We start from the raw sequence: 25,260 nt of genomic DNA on the forward strand, positions 1-25,260 counted from the left end.
TGCTGGTGTTCTCTTGTTCCTTTTTCTCTTCTTTTTTACTCTCGATCATTATCTTATTTTTCCCTCTTTTCTATCTACAATTGTTTCACCTTATTTTCCCTCTTTCCGCCTATATTTAAGAAAACCACTTACTGCGAAGCAAACTAACAACACTACCACAAACGCAGAACCATGAACGAGGCAGCAAAAAAAAACGAAAACACCACCATTGTTGATCAGGTAAATCAATGCGTGGAGACTGGCCGCAACGCCGTCGCTGCGGCGAAGCAGCGAGTGTTGGAAAGCACAGAAGCGGGACGCGAACGTGCAGGGGAGCTCGCGCAGGCCGGACGTGAACATCTCGATGGTGCTATTCAGAGTGCATCCCGCGTGCGAGCAGCAGCAGACGAGTACGTTGAAAATGGACGACGCGTGCTGAACGATGCCCGCGCCACTGCGAAGAGTACAGTTGAGCCATTCGTTGATAATGCCCGCACATTCGCAGAAACCTCCACAAAACGGCTGGACGAAACCCGCGCCGCACTGCAAACGTCTTTGAATAACGTTGTAAAGACCACACGCCCACCTTTTGAGGAGCTTCGCACGAGTGGCGCAAAGGCTCTCAAGACACGCGACCGACATCTTCTTGTTACTGTCGCGGCCCAATTTGTTGCTTTTGTGCTTTTCCTCTTCAAAGCCCTCGCGGCGGAGTTGTGTAAAGTGGAGAGAGTGGAGAAGGCGGTGGTGTACGTGCAGGAGGCCACAGTGACGAAGAAGACCGTCGCCTTTGTTAAGTGGCTTGATCTCCCCAACACCGTGCAGTATGTCCCATTCGTTGGCAAACAACTGGTCTCAGCTGTGAGTGCATTCGCGGAGGAGGTCAATAAAAACATGTCACCAAAGGTTTTGAAGAAGAAGGAATAAGAGAAAAAGAAAGGGAGAGAAGCTTAGAGTGTAAGTGTTTGCATCCGTTTGGAAGAATGGAGGCTGATCAACAGTAGCAACAGCAAAAAAAAAAATAAGTTAATCATAAAAAAAACTCTATATCGCAGTTTGATTGACAGAGGTGGATGTGGAATGAAGTGAGCATTATGGTTAACTTGAAGATAGGGAAAACAAAAAAAACCTATGGGTAGGGTAAGGTTGACAAAAGAAGTATATCCCTTTATATGGGCAGTCCTCCGCAATTATTATGAGAGAGCGAAAAAGGAAAAAAAAAAAAATGACACATATATATATGGGCACTGACACACGGAGAACAAATAAATAAAAATGAATACAACTGAAAAAAAAATCGATTGGCCCAATGGATATTTAGGCTCTCGATGAAATCATGACTCTCATCATCGTCGTTTTCAATGTGTATTGGAAGAAGGTTGATTGCAGAAGGATCGAGACATTCTTCTTTTTTTCGTTTGTCGTTGGTATGCATTTTTAATTTCTGATTGGGGAGAAAAACGAACTAATAAATAAACTAAAAACGTCCAGAATCTCTCTTGCCTTAGTAAAACTATTGTTTTTTTTTTAGTTTTTCAATAGCCAGTATGTGTGTGTTTATTTCTTTCTTTCAGTCTCTCTTCAAAACCATTCTCGAAATTTTTTGTCTACCCACTTATTGAACCGTATGAATTATCTGTGTCACTTTTTTTTTCGTTCGGAATGCTTAATAGTACTTTGGCTGCCCTTCACTTCGCATGAATGTGTGCACATGCACATGCACTTGTTTCTTTTCTTTTTTTTTCCTACGGATTTTTTGATGCTTTTTTTATGTATTTGTGTTTTCCTGTTGTAAGTTTCTATCTTTTCCCATGCATTCGCTCAATGATAACATTGTATGTATGAGTGCCAGTTAGAGCGTACGGAAAAAAAAAAAATGTTGCTTATAAGAGTATTGCCTTTTCCCAACTGTAGATGTGTATTTTATTTAGGTGAATAAAGTGTTATTGCTGATACTCGATCTTGTTAGTTTATTGCTTTCATGGTTGTGGAGTGAAATACTGGCAGATTGAGGTTTAAAAGAACAAGAAAGAGAGTACAATGATAATAATTGAAGACAAAAGGAAAATTGAGGAGAATTAGAGAGTCAAAGGTAGAAGAAAAAAAAAAGACTATTCCTTACTCCTATACTCTTATGATCCTTGTATGCTTTATTCTTCTTTTAATAGTTTTATTGTTCAAAACAGAATTTGTTTTGTGTGCTTTTTCTGTTGATTTTGCTGCTATCGCCACATTACGTGCATACAGAATTGTGAGGGAGCTACCGCTGAGGAAGGCCTATGCCACCATCTTTATATATGCAGTTATGCTCCTTTTTATATATATTTATGTATATATATATATATATATATATATATATATGTATATACTTATGTATATTTCACTGACAGATCGACAGATAAAGATTTATACAATTTTCTTTTATACGTCTGTCTGTATGTGTGTGCGTCTAGGCAAGCAACACAGAGAAAAAGTACTGTTACCCAATGATAAAGAAAAAACAAAACAAAAAAGGAAATTGAAAGGCATAAATGCAATGATTTGTGTGGAAGAGAAAATAGGTGGAAAGGACAAAGCGAAAAAAAAAAAGTAATGTAAGAACAACAGGAAAATAAAGATCAGGGGGACTGCAGAAAGATGCAGTCTATCTCCAAAGAGAATAATTTACTATTGTAATTTTTCTTGATATTCACGTATCTAATTATGCCTTTGTTTTTACCGGTATCAGGAGTATTTGTACGGCTTATCGTCCGTCAAATTTAGTGTATGGCACAACTTCTTGGTTTACAATAAGAGTAAAAGAAGGCAAGGGAATGTGAAAAAAGATAAAAAAAAGAAGTTTTTTCCCCCTGATCTTTCTCTACTTAATTGTAATTTCTATTGAGTGTGTTTGGTTGTCATCTAGTTGGTCCAAAACGAACCATTTACGTATGGGGAACAAAGGACACAAAATACTGAAAGCAATAAAAAGGAAGAACAAGAGTGCCATACACAGGCCGATATGCAAGTGCATAAATATGTTTTTGTTTAAAATTTGTTTTTTTTTCTTTTGTACAAGGGGAATAAATAGTACAAGACTCTGCGACAGTAGTAAAAAGGGAAAAAAAAGCAGGAGAAGGGAAAAGAAGGGAAAAGAAGTGATGAAAAAATGATATACTCAAATCGAAAAGAAAAAAGACAAGAAAATGCATGGCCAGAAATATTTTAAATTTTTCACCCTCTAGTTATTGACTTTTTTTCTTTTTTTTTTTCGTTTTTTGTCTTCCCTTTTTTTTGTTCTTTATTGAGGTCGCTTTTTTGTTTTTATATTTCTTTTTCTTTTTTTTTTTTTTGGGGGGGGGGGGTTGGGATCACTTTTTCTTTTTTCTTTTTTTCTGTTGGTTATTGAGTGTTTTTTTTTTTTACTTATATAGGAAAGGCTTGTATAAACTAATATATATCATATATATGTATGCCTTCAAATACGTGAAGATACACTTGAATATAAAAGTGTATGTTATCTACGCTATCTCTCCCTCCATCTCTCTATCACTATCTGTCTACCTCTATGTGCGAGACTCAATTCTCCAGCGTTTCGTTTCTATTATTTCTTTTTTATTCTTCTCTTTACTTTTATAGTTCTTACCACCGCGTGGTGGTGCTGAGCAGGAGTGTACCACAAGAAAAAATATAAGGGAATTAACTAAGCAAAACTCATAGATAAGAAGAGAGAAAAAAAAACGCGATAGTTTCTTGATCTTTGGTCATTTGACTACTTCTTTTATTATTATTATTATTATTATTATTATTATTATTATTATTATTATTATTATTATTATTGTGTGAGAAAACGTGGTTACCGTTTCGCAGGTAATATCAGGCATAGATCACAAAAGGAGCTGAAAAAAAGAAAAAAAAAAGATGCAGGAGCAACAGAAAGAAGGAAATTCATCCTATCTTGCCCGGCAACGCCCATTGGGTTCAGATGAATCTACATCAACGTGGCAAAACTCCGGCAGCGGGAGTGGCACAAAGCCGTACATTGGCAGCAGTGTCAGCAGCAATAGTAATAGTGGTAGTGGTAGTTATAGTTACAGCTACAGTTATACAGGCTCGCAGAGCAGCACAGAAACAGGGAAATCATCCTTGGCATCAAGGGATAATAAAGAGAGGATTGGTGCAGCACCACAACTTCTTTCAATGTTGCAAAAACAAAAAGTACAACAACAACAACAACAACAACTTCCCTCGCGTACACCTCATCCACCTGTAGGTAATGTACCCTCTGAAGTGGTATATCTGAGCCCCCCAAAGAAGTCTAATGAAGCTGTATCTAAATCCATTTCAGATTCTTCTGGAAGTTATGGTAATAGTGGTAGTTATAGCTACAGTTACAGTTACACTGAAGAGGATGAGGCAACAGAAGAAGAAGAAGATAGCGGTAGCAACTCCAGTTATAGTTATAGCTATAGTTACAGTGATGAATCCACCGATACCACTGGAGACACTGCATTACCTAATAAAGTAGGTAAAGGTAAACGTGAAAAAGTTACAACTATGACGTCGTCTTCATATTCTGAACAGGATAGTGCAACATCTGGAAGCAATAAAAGTGAGGGTTTTACCACTGAATCCTACAGTATTACTACTGGGGATCGCAGCAGCAGTGGTACTTACACAGGGTCTTCCAGTGTTAGGGATGGGAGTGATGGCTACAGTTACAGCTATAGTTACTCAACCAATGGACGTACATTTTCGGGTACAGGGTCAACACCAACATCGAGGACAGGGAGTTCAGAGTATACCACGGAGTCTTCTTCAACCATAGGGAAAAGGAATGCAGACACCATAACACGTTCCACTGATGAAGACTCATACAGTTACCCTTACTATTCCTATTCTTACAGCAGCAAGGAGAGCACAGGTTCGGTGCCTCACCGGTATAGCTCTACCCTTCCTACAGAGTCAGAAGATTCAGAGATGCGTTTAACGGCAAGTGACACACGCGGAAGAAGTGGTTCTTCGTCTTCCAAGAGTCATAGTTTGCATAAAGATTTACCACCACTGTACCCAGACTTGAAAGCTTCAAAAACGCTGCCAACCTCAACTTCAACCTCAAGAGTAACTACTACCCCCAGTTCCACTACTACTTCGCTTATAGGAGATGATAAAAGCTCTTGGTGTAGGTACAGTGATGAAACCTCTCGTGGTGATAACACAACAAAGCGTACAATAAGTACAGAAAGGTCTAGTCGAACATTAACGGCGATAGGTGGTACAGAATCGGTGTCGGTGCGTGAAGTGGTTACACTTTGTGCACCCGTAGAGGAGGCTCCACGTATGCGGGCACTACCGCATACTTGTTTCATACCCTGTGGTTCTGTAAACGATACAGTTTCACATATTGTAGATCGCCTTTCCGATGTACAACATAATGTTCTGCGTAAAGAAGCAGAAGAGAAGGCGGCAGCAGCAGAAGAAGCAAATAAGAATAAAAAAACAAAGTCAACAAAAAAGAAAGAGAGTGTTAAGGTTAAAACTAGTTCAGATAAAGAAGGGGATCAAAAAGGAGAAGAAAAACAGAAGCCAACTATCATCTCAACTGATGTTCCAACTGGATATTTCATTAAGAAAAGCGTGAAATTTGCTTTAAAAACTGTTGGTGTGGAAACAACAGAAGAACGGGCTTTGATTCTGAAAGATCTTACATTTCCCTTGCCGCGTGATGCTTTATTAACGTTGTTAAACCATCAATCACAGCAGTGCCTTATTGGACGTGTCAGATCTATGTTTTGCGCACATGATAAATTTCAGTCAGGTGAAGTTTCATTGAGTCTGACACTGGATATTCTTCGTCGATGTGGCATTGCGCACCGTGACGTTGGTGACTTTACGATTAGTTTACATATTCTCTCTCCCAAAGCACGCTTCCCATTAGTCTGTGTCACACAACGAAGTTTGTTAACTACTACTTCTACTACTACTACTGGACAGAATGCACCTCCTCTTGAGTCTCAATTAAGTGAGATAGTGGTAGATGTGTGCAGCAGCGCACTGAATATGGATAGTGTAGATGTTTGCTGGGATGAGGAAAGGGGTGATCTCTATCTTGGGAACCGCCCTGTGGCTAAAATGATGGGAATATCCCGTAATGTTGCCCGAAACATGTTACAACAACTAGAGGCAATGATTCATGTATGCCTTAGTGTGGAAGCCTGTACTGTACATGATCCAACTTCACTGTGCTCTGTTCTCTACACCCCGCTGCTTACCACACTCCTCTCACCGCCCCCAGTTGCCGTTCCCAACACGAAGTCTGTCATTGTTGAGAACGCCCTCGCGGTTGTGATGAAGCCGATGGAGCAAATTGAGCGTTTGGCCGCACACCATCGCATCCAGGAGCGGTACTTGGGTGCCGGTGAGGATGCTCTCTTGCGTGACACGCTTCTAAATTGCGAAGAGAATATGAACTTTTTGGTCATGCAAAAACAGCAATATCCGCAAAAACAACAACAATATGGACAACACAGCATTGTTGACTGGGTGCCCAAAATTGCTGCTGGTGGCGATAAATTTGAAACTACGACTCCACTTACTGTGAATGATGTGCACTATGATGTGGGTCTTACAAAGCTGCGGATTGCAGAGGCGGTACCGGCTGATGCCCGTTGCTATTGTCTTGTGAGTGCGCGAAAGTCGTCGGGTGGTGATTGGATGCGCGCGGTGATGGTTCCTGTTGTAAGTGTGAAGCCATCAAAGAAGGGTGGTTTCAAGTGGAAATTTGGGAAGAGTGAAACTGACCGCGTTTTCTTTGCGGGAAGCAAAACGGACACACTATACATTGAAGCATGTTATGACGTTAGTGATGGAGTGACGACAGAGGGAGAAATTAGTGGAGGAGAAACGATTACGTGGTGTGCTGGTCATGCGGTGATAGTGTGCAGTAGTGCAAAGAGCGGCACTTTCTCTGTTATGCACGGTAGTTTGATTCCCAACAATGATAGCCGTAATAATAATAATAATAATAATAATAATAATAATAATAATAATAGTACCCCAAATGAGAGCAAACTTGTTGAACGGTCGAAAGGACTTTTCTGCTGCTTTCGGCGAAAGAAGAATACGACTGCTGCTAAATCCCTCACAATTGCGATTCGGTCTCTGCAGGCGAATTCACTTTCGCCAGACGGAAGTCTTCCGAGCCGTTTCCTTGCGCTGCGCCGCCACGTACCGCTGATGGCACGAATGAGGGATGCCATAGTGAGTGCCAACTTCTGCAATAACAACAGCAACAGCAATAACAGCAAGAGCAAGAGCAAGAGCAACATTAACAGTAATAGTACGTTACAACCACCTCCGCTACATGTATTACGGCAGCAACAGGTGCAGTGCTGCCTTACTGTGGCGGCACACACAGGTCTCATGGATGTAATGGCGACACTGTGGGAGCGTACACTGCGCGGGAAGATAAGTTCAAAGCCAAAGAACACAGAACAACAACACAAGGCATTACTCAAGCTGGCGTCAAAAGTTGTTGCAGTACATAATAGTATTGGTGAGGAACAGGACGCCATAATGAATATTGTAGCTCGTGGCGCTGTTATATCTGGCCCGTTGAACCCACAGGCACCACAACGACCAATCTATGTTTAATGTATTTTGTCTCTTTTGCAATAATTTCTCGCGCGGAATGCTGTTTTTTTTCTTTTTTCCAGTTTTTCTTTGTATCTTCATTCATATCTTTCGTGCGATTTTTTTTGTTTTTGTTTTTTTTTCTTTGCCACGAAATATATATATTGAATGAACATGGGGATGAAAGATTTCATTCTCTCATAGAACCGTGAGATAGAGAGAGAGGGAAAGGTGGCAGTAGTGGTATTTTAAGGGTAGACTACTGCTGTTATGTTTTTTTTTTTTGCGGATGAAGAAACCAATAGAGGAATACTGCTACTACTATTTCATCTGCAGGAATATATATATATATATATATATATATATATAAAGGTCTGCGTCCTATAACCTACTCTCTCTCTCTCTCTGTATTTGTGTGTTTGTGTATACGTGCGTGAAAATACGTATAAACAAGTACAGTAACAGTAAGAAAGAGGGTGGAAGGAACCGTCACTGCCTGTTTTTTTTTTAACCATATAACTTTCTTTAAAATGGTATTCTTTGTGAAATAACCCATTATACACACATAAAGGAGTGTATTTATGTATACATAGATACATGAACTAAAAAATAGAAGGAAGAGAATAACAATAACAGGTTGTTTTTGCATAACCCCAGTGAGAAAGCAGTAGCGGCTTGCAAGAAAAGAACATCCGTAGCGTAGTACAAAATAAAATTATTGGTAATCTGACTGTATGATTAAACTGACTCTTTGATGATATTGTACTCTGCGTGCAAATACTTTTCTCTTGTTTTTTTTTCCCTCTACAAAGTTTTCTATTTTACCCCTTGTTCTCATTTACAGTAGTTCATTCATTGGGGAAACTTGCACATTTATATACTCGTACACATAAATATATCTTCTCTATTTTTCTGTGTTTGTGGAGAAAGCAATAGGTGAAGAAAAGAAAAAAAATAAAGAGAGTGACATAATATTGAAACAAAAAGTGAAAAATAATAAGGTCTTGTGGTGTTTTAAAAGAGGAACAATACACGACAAAAAAAGAGCAAGAGCGAGAATACTTTTAGTAGTCAAAGAAAGGTGTTACTGTGGCCTTTACTGTAGCAGTGGCGGCAACGGCAACACACAATAACGCAAGAAAAAAAAAAACTAAGGAGGGAAAGAATAAAGGCTACTACGCTGAATTTCAAGGAAAGTCAAGAAGGTAGATCGCCTTCTATTTCTATTCACTCTATCCAAAAGAAGCAAAGAATATTAATAAGAAAAAAGGGAATAAAGGTTATTTCTCTCTTGAGTGAAAGTAATCACAAGGAAGAAAGAATCCCATTTGTAACTTAAGGAATAGCCTGAGTCACTGTACCGTATATACATATATAATATATCTACTGTGATTAGCGTAGGTGTAGTTGCGGCGTAGTGTGTTGTTCCTAGTACACACTCCCCCGTGTATTCTCTATCACCACCACCACCCACAGAATCTAACCTTCTGTATTTGTTTATCTGTCTTTCTCTGTGTGTGTCTCTGGCTGAAACATGTCGTCTGGTTCCTTTGCACGACCGCCTGCAACGCACGTGGAGGCGCTCGATCATCTCAGCACAAAACTCCGCATTCCCCGCACGGCGGTGGAACCCACAAATGCGCTGCTCGACGACGGCCTCGTGCCGGGCGTCTGCCGCCTTTTCCTCGACGGCCGCTGCCGGCAGGGCGCGCGGTGTTTTCAGGTGCACGTGCAGCGCGATGTGCTCGAGTCGCTGCGCCGCGAGGCCCTTGACACGCCGTCGTGCTGCCACCGCCACGGCGCCCCGTGCAACTACGAGGGCTTGCCGTTTAATCTCGCCGTGAACGTCGGGACCACCGTCGTTGGGCTGCACTCCATCAGCCCCACCAACTGTCTGTGGGGGATTTACAGCGAGCACGGGGAGAATGAGCTGAACGTGCCAAAGGGCCGCGTCTGCAGGGAACACAGACGTGGCCTGTGCAGATTCGGAGAGGAGTGCGGCTTCCTCCACATATGCAGGGAGATACCGCTAGAGGGGGATGAGTACATCAGCGCAACACCAGTGCCTATGCCACGTGTACGCGGAAAGGGAGGAATCCACAACAACAATAATGCCACCACCAATGCCATCAATAACAGCCGCACCAGTCGCAATAGCAATTGTGAACTTAAATGCCCCAATGGTAGCTTTCCGCAGCCACCTTATGGAAGTCATCCAGACGAAAGTAACTTCGCCGCACAGTCCTTCAATGCGAACAGCTTTACTGCGGCCAGTTTTAACAATGGCCACCATAATAGTGGTATTAATGCACATTACGGAGGTACACACCCGAGCAGTCCCTTCCCGGGTGCCGACAGTGGATGCGGCTCTATGGGCAGTATGGCACGTATTCGTCAGTCTTTCAGTGACCGCATGAAGCAAATGAGTATGGACGAAGGTGAGGGGATGTCGTTCACAGGACCACTGCTTCGTCCACTGGGTGCCCCACCGTCTCGAAACTCACCGAATTATCAGCGGCATAATCCTTACGGAGATGCCTCCTCATACCACTAAATGAATAAGAAGAAAATATCAGTGCGTTAATAAATATAGGAATAAAGGTAGAGATGGATATATATATATATATATATATATATTTGTGTATGTATGTTACTGGCTTTGATATATCACCGGGGAAAAGTAATGGAGAAACAGTAGTCCTCCGTTTTTTTTCTTTTTTACCCTTTACATTATAAAAAAAAAACAGAAAATTACGGGGGAATAAGAATACCGACCTTTAATGATTTATCCACTATGCACATGTGAGAAGGAGATTTGTTTTTATGAAGGGAATGATTATGACGAGGATGGAAAAGAAACTGATGTTCTGCTGCCCTTTTTGAGTAGCCCCGGTCGTTGTAAACAGAAACACATGGATAAAGAACCAAAAAAAGAAATAATTAACATGATGATGCTGTAGATCTTTATTAACAAAAGAAAAGAAAAAATTGCTGAAAAGGGGAAAAAAAAATAAAAATAAAATGCTTCCCTTTAAGCTACAGTACGGTGCCTAATGTGTAAATAAGCTTCTCAAGGTACCGTTTTTCTCTGGAATTATCTTTGGATAGGGAATAACTGAGCTAAGTGCGACAAAGGTAGATAAGCAAAATCCCCAACAAAGCAATCAAAAGAAACAGAAACTCATCGATAACTATGAATACCTCTTAATAAAAAAAGGATCTTATGTTTAACTATGAACGCATGATTATAAGTCTATAGAAAAGGAGAACAAGAACTGTATTTTTCCTTGCATCGTAAAAGGGGTGACGTGAGTTGGGCCAACTTTTCTTTTTTGGTTGTGGGCCCACATCGCCTTGAGGCGAGGTCTCTACCCGGATGCGAAAAAATAAGAAAATAACCATTTACAAAGAGGAGCAGGAGAATAACTTATACAATATGAATAATTGATAACCGTGGAAAAAGAAAAGGGGTATTATATATATATATATAATTGTAATTAAACAGAAAAATAAGAAAAGAATGAAATCAATAAAAAAAAAAAAATGCTGTTTTTTTTGTTCTTTTTGGTCAGTTATCCTGGAATTACTCCTTATTTGATTGTTACTTTTTGTTTGTTCACTATAAAAGCATAACTTTACTAAGAAATCTCCCTTTTTCTCTCATTGCCTTCAGAAAAATTAATGTGCCCTGCAGCGATCGTATATACGTACTTCCGGGTATATATATATTTTCTTTAGACGGGGTGTGATAACCTTTTCCAAGGGTTTTCTCATTATTAACTTGCGTTTTTTTTTTATTTTTCTTCATGGTTGCGCAGTCTTACACACTTCTATTCCTACTATTATTTTAAAGGCGGAAAGAGAGCGGGAGAGAGTGGAATAGGGAGAGAAGGATTATTTCCTATTGTTTTCATGTTTTTTTTTTTCATTCGTTCAATTGTCTTTTCTACTTGAGGAAGTAAGCTATTATTTTATTTGAATTCCTTTTTGTGTTGCGTGTTTTTCTGTGCTTTCTTCTGTAACGCCTTTTGCAGTAGGAGACTTTTTTTGTTGTACCGGACAGACAAATACTCACGGATTATTTCTTTTTTGTGTATATTTGTGTGGTCATTAAAAATGGTTGCTATCCCTGCGGTGATACCGCCCACGTACACACACACACAAACGAAAAAATAAACACGAGTATACATGTCTGAACAGAGAGAAAGACGAAAAAAAAAAGTGAGGGAGATATTATAGAGAGTCTGTAGTGATATTTTCTCTTTTTTTATTTGTTTTTCTTCCTTTACCATTGATCTGTTTGTTTATTATTGCTTTTCTTTTTCTGATTTCTGGCTTTTTTTTTTCTTATGCGCCTTCTTCCCCTGTGTGCGTTTTTTTTATGTTTTTTTATGTTTTTCTTACACTCCTTCTGTAGCAAAACCAACTAACATCCGCGTACGCGCTCCCTGCCGATATTAAATAACTCTCTCAATGCGTAATGGTGGTGGTGTTTGATTGACAGAATGGAATAAGGCAGCCTCAGTGTTTTTCTTTCTCTTTTAATTGCAGCATTTACGGCTATTCATTTTCCATTTGTTTCTATTGTATTCGTTGAACTAAATGTGTAATTTCTTTTCTCCTTTATTTGGTACGGATCAGCAGGAACGGTAAAATGAGTGGTTTTGAGTGAGAAATGAAAAATAAATAAGGTTCTGTAATCGATCTGGGCATACAGCGTAAGTGTTCAGCAACGGTGGAAAAAATGAAGATGATGAAAGCTTTGTTCTTCTAGTTTTAGGTATTTTCTCTATCTGTATGTTTTCATTTTATTTATTTTGTTTATTTATTCATGTACATAACTGCCCAGACATCGATTATTTTTTTTTTAATCGTTTATATCTATTTGTATATGCATTTATTTTGCCATCACGTGCGGTTTTATCTCTTTTGTTTTTGTCGTATTCTTTCCTAATTCGTAGTCCTGTTTCCGGCATCAGAAGTAATAATATTAATGATAAAAAAGATAATCCCAGTAATAATAATATGGTGAAAGGAAGATATTTGCTGAATATATATAGGCAAAATGATGAAATGAAAGTTCGAGAGAGTAATTAGAGGAAGGGGGGGGGGAAAGATAAAGGTAAGAACATTGGGGTACGTCATATAGAAAGGAAATCGCATACTCTGAATAATCAGCAGTGAAAATAGCAACAACAATAACAACAGTAACAGTAACAAAAACATGAAATCGAAAAAAAAAATAGAAGTAAATGAATAACGAGATACTGAAGAAGATGTATTCTAACCGTCAATAAATTCAAAAGTATTTTTGCCTCGTTTTTGTCGGAAGCGTATGGGAAGAAAATAAGAAGAAAAAAAGTCAGCTTGTAATGCCACATACAATGAGCAACTAGCATTTACACTTGCTATTTTTATTATTGTCATCCTTTTATTGCTCTATTGAGATCGCTCTTTTCACCCCTATTGGACGCGTATGTGTGTGTGTGTGTGTGTGTTTCTGTGTTTCTCTTTGGCCTTTCACAGGGTGAGAGAGAACGCGGAGGACAATAGCACTCGTACTAGGGATGCGTATAAGAGTGAGATTAATTACTGAAAATGTGTAATAATTACGTACGTGGGAGGTTAGAAAGAAGAGGACTCACTCATTTCGTGTCCCGTATAATGAACATAGGCGCAGAGAGTTGAATACATGTCGACGTGTACACTCTCATACAGACAGTAAAAGAGATACCGTCCATGAGTTTTTTTCAAGTTGAATCTCATTTATTTATACACTTCGTTTTTTAATTCTGCAGATAAACACAACGTCGCATATGTGCAAAGGAAAAACAAAAAGACAACCTGTACGAATAACGAATATATAGACGACACAAAAATGAGGAGTATAAGATAAAGAGAGAAAGCGAGAAATAAATGCTTCCGAGGGAGTAAGAAGTTGATTGAAAGTAAGTAAGAGCCTTTTTTTTCTTTTTTCACTCATTCATTTATTTATTCCCTTCGTTTTTTTTTTCGTTTTTTTTTTTTTACTTAATCGTTCCCTAATGAGTTTTGTTTTTTTTTTCTTTACGCCATCGTTGTGCAGTCTGGGCAGGGAAACTGCTGAGCGAAAAATGAAAGAAAAGTTATAAAAGAATATATATATATATATATATATATAATGGATGCGGATATTTTCTTTTTTTTTTTTAACAGGTGCCACATCTTTTTCTTTTATTATTGTTATTATTATTAAACTTTTTTCTTTTTCTTATTATAATACGAATACCTCCATTGTAAGGGGAAAGAAGCGGAAAGAATATAAAGTAATAGAAGTAAATGGAAGATGGAAGTGATTCTTTGTGTGTGGACAGATGTGGAAAGATGAAACATCCAAGCCGTTAAAATAAGTCTTTATTTTGCTTTTGTTTGTTTGGTTTCTCCTTATTTCACTGTTTTTTATTTTATTCTTCTTTGACTCAGGAGATTTTAACAAAGAATGAACAGGTGAGAAATTGTACGTTGTAAGCTTTCATTGACACACATAAATATCTGTGTTTAAACACTGAGGCAGATATGTTTCTTTATCCATATCACACTTTCTCTTTATATACATGGATATGTATAACTCTGTAGATAGGAGCGCAAGAGCATCCATAAAACTCTACTGGCTCCGCAGATTAATGCACATCTGCCTTCTTTTCATTTTTATTCGTGTGACTGCTGGTTTTTTTTTTTCTCCCCTTTAACATTTCATCTTTGTTTTCTCTATTGATCATATGGCACAGGTGCCATTGGACTCCTTCCAGCATCGTCCTCATAACTCTATTATTAATATTATTATTCTTTCTTCTTTGATTTTGTTTTGACTCTTGCTTTATGTGCATAAATTTGTAGGGTCGAAGAATTCCTAGAGGATCTTTTACGGCCATGAAGTACGTCACGCTGCGATCCGACTTCGCGGATCACGGCGAGTACCGTCTGCTGGCGGTGGACGCCCGGTGTGTGCAGCAGCTGAGGGAAAAGGTCGCATCACGCACACAAGATAAAAATGAGGAAAGTGGTTCTCTTGGAGAATTTGGGAGAGATTCTAGTAATCCTCAGCAAGTTGACAGAACACTGTTGATGATAAAAGGAAAAGATCAACTGCTTCTTTGTAATGATGCCCAAACATTTCGTGTTCGACGTGTAGAGTACTCTAACATGCTACTTCTCGCTGAAGAACGTCCAATGACTGAGAGTGACGCTGAGGTTCTTGCACACACCCCTCGCACAAAAAACTGCGCCGAAGAGTCAGCCGGATTGAGCAACAAAAAGAAGCATGTAGTAGTTTGTGCAGCAGAGCGTATTTTTGAGGCAAAACCCGCCCGGGCGTACCGTGACGCCTTACTCTTACTAGAGAAGGATCCCATTACTATTGAAGAACTTGAAGCCGATGGAAATACCAACAGAGATGAGGAAAACTCCCGGCTGAGCACTGATCCTAGTCTTGTAGCGTCGTCAGTGGTTAGAAATAATGTTAGTAACAAAAGACATCACAGACATTATACCTTTCCGCAGCTTGTGGCTCTTAGTCGCTGTAGTGCACGTGAGTTGGCGGATATGCTTTCAGATGCTGGAGCCATTGTACACTGTGGCTGTGTTCGCCTGCTGGACCCGTCGCTACTACGCGAAGCACTGCAGGCGGTGTTATTTTTCTTTGAAGGCGCTGAGGCCGCCACGTGGGAGGCCGCCGAGTCGCACTTGTGCCCCGCCGTGTACCCCTCCGTTGTTCTCCACGCCGTGCGGGCGGTGTTCGGCAAGAGAGAACCATCAGCTCCAGATGAGACCGCAGCGGCCGCATTGATGCAAACAAAGAAAGTACTACAGGCCCTTGCAGCCATGACAATACTCGCGGATGAATCCACCACTGCTATTACTATAGATAATGCTGGGGAGGATAATGGTGGGGAGGACGAGGAGGGGTTGCGGCCCTTTCCGTCACTTACCTTTGAGCGCTTTTACAACGCCTGGGTCGATCGCATTCCCATGTCATTCTTTTCATGCGGCGCCGCCCCGCCCCGTACACAGCCATTGGCCCTCCTAGCGTTGCTGAACGGCGCCGTCATTGTGTCAGGCGAACCCCGCAATCTCAACAACAACGCTAACGGCAGTGTTGGTTTTGGTTTTGGTTCGTCCTCAGTTGTATGGGCGCCGCACGAGTCGTTGCCGGCCGAACTGTCGCGTCGCGTTCGGCGTCTTTTCGCGTTGCGTTGCGGCCGCTGGGAGGCAGCAGCGCTTCGGGCGTACGTTGAACCGCTGCTCGACCCCGGCGATACATTCGAGCACGTTGTGTTGCGATACGCAAAGGAATACCGTGCCCCGCAGCAGCCCGTCACTTATGGTAGTCTTGCCTGACAACCACTGGTTGTCACCTTTGATATCTTTATGGCCATTTGATATTATTTCCCTATTGTGTTTTTATTTTTTTCTCTTGTGCTTTGGATTCAACTTGTGCCTAATTATCTTTTATTTCTTCTTTGGACTTTTTTTAGGTTTATCTCCCTCCTTATTTGATATATATATATATATATATATATATATTTATTTATTTATACTCTGAGAGAAAGAAAGAGACAGGGAGAAATAATCCAAATTTTTGTATATAACTTATATAATTTGTATAGTCTATCATACTACCCGCTATTGTAGCGTACCTTTTATTAGAAGAAAAAGGAGTGGTAGTAATAGAAGAAAATAGAAAAGGGTGGTGAATTGGTGTGTGTGTGTGTGTGTGATCTGTTCGATGACGTATTGTGGTGATTTGTTTGGTGGCACACAAGTTCGTGTTCAGATCAGATCTGTTCGTGGTGAAACTGTTGATCTTGCGGTTCCAGCAGGTTGTACCGTTGGTCAATTGCGTACTTTTCTCATTCAAGAGTATGACTACCCCCCATCTACACGTCTTATGTATAATACTTCTGTTGTTGGGGATGATTCTTATGTGGAGGAGTTTCCATATGGATCACTTGTTATTGTGACTCCTGCGGATTCCAGACATATGTTCCACGAGACACGAGCGCCGTCTTCATTCGATTCATTTGGGGCACATAGAGAACAACAACAACAACAACAACAACAGCAACAATTCGCACAACAAGAGTCCCAACGCCTTCCCTGCAATCATCAACAACAACAACAACGTCACAACCCGACCACCCGTCTTCCGCAACATCAATTCCCACAACAACAACAACAATCGGTTCAGCAGCAGCGCACACAGCAATATGACGGAAATCCACAATCAAGACAACAGGGTCATCAAAAAAGCCAACAACAACAACAACAACAACAACAACAACAACAACAACAACAACAGCAGCAGCAATTTACCAGTTCTCGGACGCTACACAGCCGAACGGGATCGAATTCCCAGCTTTCTTGCGGATCAAGAACTCCACGGAGTGCCAGAACAAAAGAACGGCAAAATCGAGGTGATGAGCCGGTGAGGACAATCCCGCGTCAATCGTCACCACCCATGAGAAGCCCATACCGTAGCGCTAATAGTACCTTTAATAGCAGCGCTAATTCGCCAAGTTCTCTCCCACTCCCGGTTGGTCAAAATAACCATGGGGAGAACGAAGCCTCAAAGAGTGAGAGGTCACGAATGACGTCTGCGGCACAAACACCCAAGCACCCTTCAAGGACACCCAGAGATGAAAATAACAACAGCACTAATAATGATATTAATATTAATTCCAACCTTAGTGGTATTGAAGCTGATGATGTTGGAGAGAACAATACGACACCCCCCGATCAGGCCTCAGAACCTACTAAGGGACCCATGATACCTCTAAAATGTATCATTCCAGCACTGGACAAGAGTATTGCCTTGGAGTTATCGGAAGATGCCACTATTGCTGATCTTCTACTACTTGCTGTGGCACAAGAACCACGACTAGCAGGCAGCAAAATAGTATTTCGTGGAAAGGTGTTAAGTGGATCAGATATGCGTCTCAGTTCCTGTGGCATTCGCTCTGGTGGTCCACCATTGTCAGTGATATCACTTAATCCCAATACGGCAGGTGTGTACACTTTATTCTTTGCATCAGGTGAATTCAGCAACCCAAGCAAAGTGATGCTTCTGGAGGTTGAGACAGATGTGTCGAATATAGTATCATCGGTACAGGAGTACGAGCAGAAGCAGAAGGAAATGCCGCTGCAGCTTCGTCGCGGTTATTACGAGGAGTTAATGCGTATTTTATTCCGAACGGACAATTTACAGGATTTGGATGATGACTGGCGTCTCAGACGAAAGGAGTTGGTAAAGAAAGTGACGCATATACAGGATGGACTCAATGTGGCCAACGACGCGTAAGTAATGTTAGGGATGGAAAGGATAAAAAAAAAAAAGGACGTTTGGGAACTAAAAACAAAAGAAAAAAAAGGATTATTGCATTGAGTGAATGGATGAATTAAGCAGGGGAAAAAAGTGTAGAGAGTTTAAATGGGAAAAAAGTAAAATAAAGAAATACCAAAGAGTAGGATGACTCAAAATGTTTCTAGTACGCACAAGAGCGCCGTATCCCTGTCTCTCTGTACTATATAATGTATGTGTCTGTGGATAAGTTTGGCGACACCATAGTAGATATTGTCGAGGGAAGTATGTTGTTATCACCCCATTGAATATTTGAACCTGCTCACTAAACCGACATGTGCTGAATTTATCTGACAAGGGATTGTCGGAGAAAGGCGGAGTATCTTGGAAAGGGAAAAATGTGAAAAAAAAAACTTGGTGTGAGGGGTAATATATTTTTATCTTTCGTTTGCACAATGTTTAGATTTTTGTTAATCCGCCCAAGATTACACGCGGTATAACACTCCATTGACGTTCTAGTCTTCCTTGTTCATCTTCTGCAGTTATTCATCTGTTTCAACGTGGACACAATGATTGTATTCGCGGTTTTATTATTGTTCCCAGAAGCTACACGGCGAACCACTTCTATATCCAGTTTTTCTTTTCCTTAGATTATCTCCTCCTTGTGCAATGCGGTTTACGGTGCAATAATTAATGTGAAAGAAGTAACTATTTTCTCAGTGTAATGCAGATGGGGAAAGAATCTCTCCTGTTTTTGGTCCTTTTCTGTATGTGATATGTGACGAATTTGATTGTTCTTATGTGATCCTATATGTGTTTGCATACTACAGATTACATTTCTGTCATTTTTATAGATATAGGAATAATTGCATGTATAGTGAAATCTTTTCTTTCTTTATTTTCTCTTCTTTTTTCTCTTTTCTTTCTTAGGTTTAACAGTTGAGATAAGTATTCTGGTGTATTACTCGCGGAAATCGTCTTTTTCCCTCTCATTTCGTTTAAGAATGGAGCGGGAAGAAAAAGTTAGGTGTGCAATTTCAGGCACCACATTTTAATGGTAGAATTTTCCCCTTCTCAACTCGTTTATTTGTTTGTATATTATTTTTTCTTTAATTTACTTACCCAGAGCCTCCGCGCTCGTTTCCGTTCTTTTTTTTGTCCCTTTTTTATCGTTCTGCAGTAATGGATTTTCCGAAGGCAGAAAATCCCTAAGCCTAAGAAGCCCCTAAATATACTCACAGCTATATATATATATATAACTTATACGTGTGTCAATCACCAAGCCATGACCAGAAAGAGGGGGCGCAACAGGCGGTGGTTGTGTGTGGAGGTGCCGTCCGTGCAGGAGCTCGCGGAAATACCAGACGAGGAACTCGCACTGCGCACACTGCCGAAGGGATTTTATTTGTGGTTTCTCATGCATGATATGCGCAATATGTATGCAGTGTTATCTGAACGTGTCTTTCTTACGCGTGGTGTGTTGGGTTATCTCTACGATTACACTCGTTGGGGACCCAATAAGCTCCACAGTAAGTTGTTTCTTTGTACCGCACTCAACCAGCAGCAGCACTGCAGCAACGGCCTTCTCTGTCGTGAGGTGCACTGTGGACTCAGCACCGATTGCGCTCTCGACGCCTCCGCCTTTGGTGTGCTGACCAACGCGAACGGATCCCAACAGCAGTAAACGCAAAGGACGGCACATCGCGGCAGCAACAACAACATCCATCTAATGTGCTGCTGAGCCACACACTATACTCTCGATGGACACCCGTCTGGGCCGCAGCGACGCTCCCGCGTGGTGTCACGTTCCACGTGGCATTACCAAACAACCCGAAGCCCGTGGAGGAGTACGACAGCGGGTGGATATTTGTGACAAAGGTGCTGCGTGATCACTACGAACGCTTGCTGCGCAATGAGCCACCTGTTGTTACACTGCAGCACTGCGCAAACTTTGCAAAGAACGGGGTGTGCTGCTTCGGCCCAAGCTGTTAGTTTGTACATGTTGTGCACTACAGGGACCCCTGTGAAACAAACGGGTTGGAGGACAACACTTCTGTCAGCAGTGGGAAGAGTTGCAACAGCTCATCTCCGTCCCATGCTGGTAAAAAAGGGAAGAGTGCTTCTGTTGCTGAAAGCCTCGGTGATTCATCAGAGACAAGTCGTCATGGACTCACCTTTTCGTTGCCTACATCCCCTGGGGCATCAATTACAACTCAACCACGTTATCACGCTAGAGAAAATAACTCATACGGAAGTTACTTGACTAATAATCAGTATGTGATGCTTCCACCAAATATAGCGCAAGCAGAACAAACACCTTTGGGCCCACCGAGGCCACAACCACGTCAACAACAACAACAACAACAATAACCCTTTTTATCACCTGAAAGTTTGTCTTGCTTTAGCCCAATGGGGGCACAGCTATTCGTAGTACCTGGGTCTGATAGTCTCCGGTAGCCGCAGCCAGTGTATACATTAATGTTCCCGCAACCAGATGGCCAGTTAAGCCCTGTGTCACCTATATTTGTGATGCCATACTAGAGGGAATGTAGCAAATGACCATGATTTGGGATAGATGGAGGACCAAAGGAGGATGAAAAAAGAAAAGTATTTACTGTTTGCCTTACTACCCCTTTTGTACTCTATCCTTTCTAGTGTATGTGGCAAACTCCGTTTGAAAAAAAGGAAAATGAAAGCGATTGGCAGTATTTATTTTTCAATTAAATTTGCTGTGAAACCTTCTGTTTATATTTATTATTATTATTATTATTATTATTATTATTATTATTATTATTAAATTCGCATGCTTTTCGTACATTTGCCTTGTGCTTCCCATTGCATACGGGTGTAGTAAACAGGAATTCTTTCTTTTTCTGTTACCTGAACTCAGGGGTTATGAAATATTCTGGAAGTTCAGGTTATTTGTTTGGAAAGACGTATGACAGCAATGTAGTAGAAATAAAGCACGTTGTAGTGTAGAACAGAGAAAATAAATAAGAAATGTAGAAAGTCATTTGAAATACACGTGCTTATTGCTGGGAAGTATGAAAGGTATTATAATTTTCGTACAGAAATATATTTACAACTTTTTCCCCATCTCTATGTACATGTTTCTCTGTATATGTGCAGATATGAGGAAAGGAAAAAGGTGGAAATAAAAAACTTGTGGGGGTTTGAAATGATACCTTTGAATCCAGAACCTAGTGTTGAAAGAAGAAAATATGAAAAGGAAAATCACAGAGCAAGAAAGAGAAAGAGAGAAATGTATGAGAATGAGATTAATATGATAAGAATGGGAGGTTCAGCAGCAATCGGCGTATGCACCAGAATCATCATTTGTTTTGGGCTTTGGTTATTTTTTTTTTGTTTACATCGGATGTTTTTTCTCATTTTCTTCATTACTTTTGCCGATTCTCTTCTATTTTTTCTTTTCCTTCTCCCTAATAGCGGTGAGGAATGCAGATCGTATTGTTTAACACATCACACCAACACGAAACAGTCATGCAAGCGAATAGGCGAGATGAAGCGAGAGTGAAGAGGGAAAAATTGTGTGTGTTTATTTTGTGTGCGTGCGGATGCACAGACGAATTCGAGTCCAGTAGCCATACAGGGGTGAGAGAAGAAATTCCTTTTCTTTTTTCTGCTTTTATAGATAAATTAACATCGGAAATGAATACTCATATTGCTTGTGACACGTTCATATTTGCCTTTTTTTTTCGATTTTCTGTTGTCTCTTTTATTTTATAAAACTTTCTACGTAGACAGACTGCATTACAGCTTTTTCTTCTGTTTTGTTGCTGTTGCTGCGGTGACTTTTTTTTCTTTTTGTGATTCTGCGCTTATTGAGATCAAGCAAGCAACTATTAACAGCAGCAGCAGCAAAAAGAAACATTTGCTCTATTAAGTGGTGCGAGTCACCCTTTGCGATCGGTAGCGAATAAACTTCAAAATTCAGGTTTTTTTTGCTTTTTTTTTGAGGTGTTTCTGATATTGGTGTCTCTTTTTTGTTTTTTCTTACTTCTTTCCTCTTCGTTAAAACAGCGGCAAGAAGAACAAAGATGTTCTTGGGTACTCTATTTCTGCAATGCATTTGCAAGAGTGTGGAAGAGTGTAAATAGAGAAGGGGTAACTTGTTTCACTGATAACTCTCTAAGGAAAAAAAAAATGGAGAGGAAGAATCAATGTATTCATTAGAGAAACAGTTATTGAAATCGATTTATCACCTATGCTTCAGAAGGATGAGATAAAATAGACCTTTATGTGGGGTTCTTCTTCTTTTATCGTTAGTGTTATTTCTCGTCATGCTGCAGTGTCTTGTACTCCGCAGTTTTTTATTATTATTAAAGGCAGAATGGACAACAAGAATGAAGATGTAAAGTGCAGAGGAAAATAAAAAAGAAAGAAAGGCTGTTGGTTTGAGAAGCGAAATGAAGAATAAGAGAAAAAAAAACCAAAAATATTTTACATCTTCATACTTGCAATATTCTTCTCTATTATATTTTCTTTGATATCTTTGTGCACACAGATGTGAATACTTCTCTTTATTTCTGTTTGTGAGTGTAGACTTGTGTGTGTTTGTTTCATTTTTTCTCCCTTATGTTATGATTCACCTGGTGGCTCCATTGCCTAAAGTTTTTCCCATAATGGAAGAAGTTGAATAGTTAAAAGATAACTATTTCGTGATCGAAGCTACCACAATCAGCAGCAACAAGAAGATGATGAAATTCATGAGGGGAGAAAGGACATTGTTTACAACAACGCCAAAGACAGAAACATATAAAAGAAGAAGGCTTTTTTTTATTATTTTTATTTTCGATTCCATACCGGTAACGGTATTGAAGAACGAGAAGCAGTCATAACAACTACTAACATGAGTGTGATGGAATGCGATCGCAAGAAGATGTAGTGGAGTAGTAAACAGAAGAAGGAAAAAAAAAAAAACGACTCAAAGAAAATCAGCAAAGGTTCTTATTGTTATTTCTGACTGGAGAGCAGTCAAAAGAGAAGAAACTCTGAATTTTTTTTGTAAATGAAACGGTCAGGAGGATTATGACTCTTTATTATTAATATTTCGTTTTTCTTTCCTTTTTTTGCCATTGTCACTGAACTCTTTACAGCTATCGCTGGTAGCAACCATTACAGGTCTGTGCAATAAGTGCATGGTTTCTTACTGGCTGCACTGAGGAGCAGACAAAACAAAAAAAAAAGGAAGAAAAGCAAAAAAAAGAAGACTGCGATGACTGACCTTGTTTGTTTTATTTTTTTTTCTTGGTAATGTCATTGAAAACGATTATTTTTTTTTTTTGTGTGTGGTTCACAACTTACCAAGAAAAGAGAAGCTGATAGAAGCCAAAAAGTGAAATAGGTGCATAAAACCGTGAAATGTACTGCAGGGAGAAATCAATGTGGTTATTGCAATATTTTCACAGATAAAGACCTTTATGCATAAATAAAAGTCTATGCGGATATATTTATCTTACTCTTTCTTTGTGCATTATATATATAACGCTATTTTGTGTTTACACTGAGGGTAAAGATTCTTTTGTTTCAATAAGTATGCTTGGTACGTTGTATCGGAGCAGACCTTTGCTACTCCTTGTGTCGTTCACGAACTTGAGGAAAAAAAGGAGTTAAATATTTCAAGTATGTCTTGACTACTCTACTTTTTTTCTTTTTCTTGTGTATATATCTTCCTTCCTTCATTTGTTTTTTTTCTTTTTTTTTCTTCTCTCAAATATCCCCATATCCCTTCTCATGAAAGTGTAGGCTAGCGGTTTCACACACACACACACAAGCACTGTGCGATGGAGGGCTCGCAGGTGAAAGAACTCATACAGACGTGGCGCGGTCTGAGCAGCACACTCAAAGAAAAGAATGAAGAACTCGAGAGAACACGCGCCGCCCTGAACGACATGGAGGCGCAGCACGCAAAGACCGTGCGAGATTGGGATCTCGAGAAGGCGAACATTCAAAGCACAATTTCTTTGGTTTGGGCACAGGTCTCAGCTAAGAAGGAGGAACTTGCCCGCATAGAAAAGGAGGCGCAAGAGCTTCAGCAAAAGGTGGATGAGCGTCGTTTACGGAATGAGGAGCACTGGAGGGTTTTAAATAAGCGTAAACAATTTGTCAAAAACCAACTACAAGAAATGGAAGAAAAAGATAAAGGCGCTAGAGAGCGTCTGCGGGACTTCCGGGAAGTGCGAGAGGAAAGTAAACAACAACTTCTTTTTACCATTCAAAAGCTTGAGGCTATTGAGCAGCAGGAGAATATGGATCACCAACAGAAGACACGTCAATTACGCAGTAGGATTGCTGATATGGAGGCAGCAACTGAGTCTGAGAAAAAATCATGGGCCCTTGAAGTTGCAATGCGTGAGTGGAAGCAGAAGAGCGATGCACGCAAGTGGTTGTGTGAAGAAGCTGCGGTTGCGGAGAAGGAACAAGGGACGTGGGCGGAGATTGTCAGGGAGGCGAACAATCTTAGCTGCGAAGACTACCTCAAAGAGTTGGACGCACTTCGAACTCTCATCTCCTGTTAGAGTTTGGAGTTACTGAGAGAGAGAGAGAGGGAGAGACTATCTCGTTAAAGGGTTATATGAAAATGGTAAAATATGTATGCGTGCATATCTTTCTTCACATTGCAGATTCAGTAAGCGGTGCACGCCGATTAGTTTATATAGGTAGAGGTACTACACCCCATCTTTATGCCGCATATTATTCTTTTCTTTCGCTAGATACCTTAGATATTTGAGTGGGATTATATATATTTGATTTTCCTTTTCTTGTGCTGTGCTTGTTTTCCTTTATTTTTGTTTGATAATTATTTTGACTCTACGGCTGCCGATACTACAAATTACTTTTCCATCTTTTTGCTTTTAGTTACGTATTTCAATCTTTCTCTAAAAAGGTGATAGGTACACATATACGGGTATCCAAGATTCACGGAACGAGAAAAAAAGGAAAAGAGAAGCAGGTAAAAGAGGACTGTGTTCTCATTTCTTCTTCTAATGTCTGGTCGTATTTGCATTCGTTCTCTTAGTTCTGATTATGATGAACAGTCACTTTTGCGAATCTGCGCTTCGTTTGGTGATATTAACGCCTTCGACACACGCGGTTCAGCTGGTACGATTGACAGCGAGTGCACCGCTGAGGTTCAGTATGAAGAGGCGGAGGACGCAGTGGCTGCGGCAGGTAACATGAATGGTATGGAGTTTGGTGGTCGCTACCTTCGTGTATTTCTGAAGCGATTGGCTGCTTGAAAAACCATTTTTGATGAGTTGAAAGTGCTCTAATAAACTTCTTTGCAAACACTAAAAAGAAGAAAAAAATGGATCCAG

At 40.2% G+C, this 25,260-nt stretch overlaps 9 protein-coding genes across 9 annotated transcripts; all 9 read left to right on the forward strand.

The window, feature by feature from the left end:
* Positions 1-171: 171 nt before the first annotated feature.
* Positions 172-903, forward strand: LSM04_008658 (uncharacterized protein; the record flags this gene model as incomplete). The annotated part of the gene is made up of 1 exon (XM_067330810.1): positions 172-903. The coding sequence occupies one exon, from the start codon at positions 172-174 to the stop codon at positions 901-903; it is 732 nt and encodes a 243-aa protein (XP_067194130.1).
* A 2,973-nt stretch (positions 904-3,876) lies between these two features.
* On the forward strand, positions 3,877-7,608 carry LSM04_004881 (uncharacterized protein; the record flags this gene model as incomplete). Its single annotated transcript, XM_067330811.1, has 1 exon — positions 3,877-7,608. The coding sequence occupies one exon, from the start codon at positions 3,877-3,879 to the stop codon at positions 7,606-7,608; it is 3,732 nt and encodes a 1,243-aa protein (XP_067194101.1).
* Positions 7,609-9,121: 1,513 nt separating this feature from the next.
* Positions 9,122-10,141, forward strand: LSM04_007269 (uncharacterized protein; the record flags this gene model as incomplete). Its single annotated transcript, XM_067330812.1, has 1 exon — positions 9,122-10,141. The coding sequence occupies one exon, from the start codon at positions 9,122-9,124 to the stop codon at positions 10,139-10,141; it is 1,020 nt and encodes a 339-aa protein (XP_067194121.1).
* Positions 10,142-14,496: 4,355 nt separating this feature from the next.
* On the forward strand, positions 14,497-15,963 carry LSM04_000791 (Sister chromatid cohesion protein Dcc1; the record flags this gene model as incomplete). The annotated part of the gene is made up of 2 exons (XM_067330813.1): positions 14,497-15,065; positions 15,108-15,963. The coding sequence occupies 2 exons, from the start codon at positions 14,497-14,499 to the stop codon at positions 15,961-15,963; spliced, it is 1,425 nt and encodes a 474-aa protein (XP_067194054.1).
* A 388-nt stretch (positions 15,964-16,351) lies between these two features.
* LSM04_001306 (uncharacterized protein) lies at positions 16,352-17,923 on the forward strand (the record flags this gene model as incomplete). Its single annotated transcript, XM_067330814.1, has 1 exon — positions 16,352-17,923. One exon carries the CDS (start codon positions 16,352-16,354, stop codon positions 17,921-17,923), a length of 1,572 nt encoding a protein of 523 aa, XP_067194061.1.
* Positions 17,924-19,208: 1,285 nt separating this feature from the next.
* Positions 19,209-19,915, forward strand: LSM04_006219 (uncharacterized protein; the record flags this gene model as incomplete). Its single annotated transcript, XM_067330815.1, has 2 exons — positions 19,209-19,571; positions 19,616-19,915. The coding sequence occupies 2 exons, from the start codon at positions 19,209-19,211 to the stop codon at positions 19,913-19,915; spliced, it is 663 nt and encodes a 220-aa protein (XP_067194114.1).
* A 7-nt stretch (positions 19,916-19,922) lies between these two features.
* LSM04_001495 (uncharacterized protein) lies at positions 19,923-20,464 on the forward strand (the record flags this gene model as incomplete). The annotated part of the gene is made up of 2 exons (XM_067330816.1): positions 19,923-20,144; positions 20,381-20,464. The coding sequence occupies 2 exons, from the start codon at positions 19,923-19,925 to the stop codon at positions 20,462-20,464; spliced, it is 306 nt and encodes a 101-aa protein (XP_067194064.1).
* Positions 20,465-23,727: 3,263 nt separating this feature from the next.
* LSM04_002028 (uncharacterized protein) lies at positions 23,728-24,462 on the forward strand (the record flags this gene model as incomplete). Its single annotated transcript, XM_067330818.1, has 1 exon — positions 23,728-24,462. The coding sequence occupies one exon, from the start codon at positions 23,728-23,730 to the stop codon at positions 24,460-24,462; it is 735 nt and encodes a 244-aa protein (XP_067194071.1).
* Positions 24,463-24,930: 468 nt separating this feature from the next.
* Positions 24,931-25,182, forward strand: LSM04_000436 (RNA recognition motif domain; the record flags this gene model as incomplete). The annotated part of the gene is made up of 1 exon (XM_067330819.1): positions 24,931-25,182. One exon carries the CDS (start codon positions 24,931-24,933, stop codon positions 25,180-25,182), a length of 252 nt encoding a protein of 83 aa, XP_067194053.1.
* Positions 25,183-25,260: the final 78 nt, after the last annotated feature.

This window comes from Trypanosoma melophagium, assembly GCF_022059095.1.
Source record: "Trypanosoma melophagium isolate St. Kilda chromosome Unknown ctg13segment2, whole genome shotgun sequence".
NCBI lineage: Eukaryota > Euglenozoa > Kinetoplastea > Trypanosomatida > Trypanosomatidae > Trypanosoma > Trypanosoma melophagium.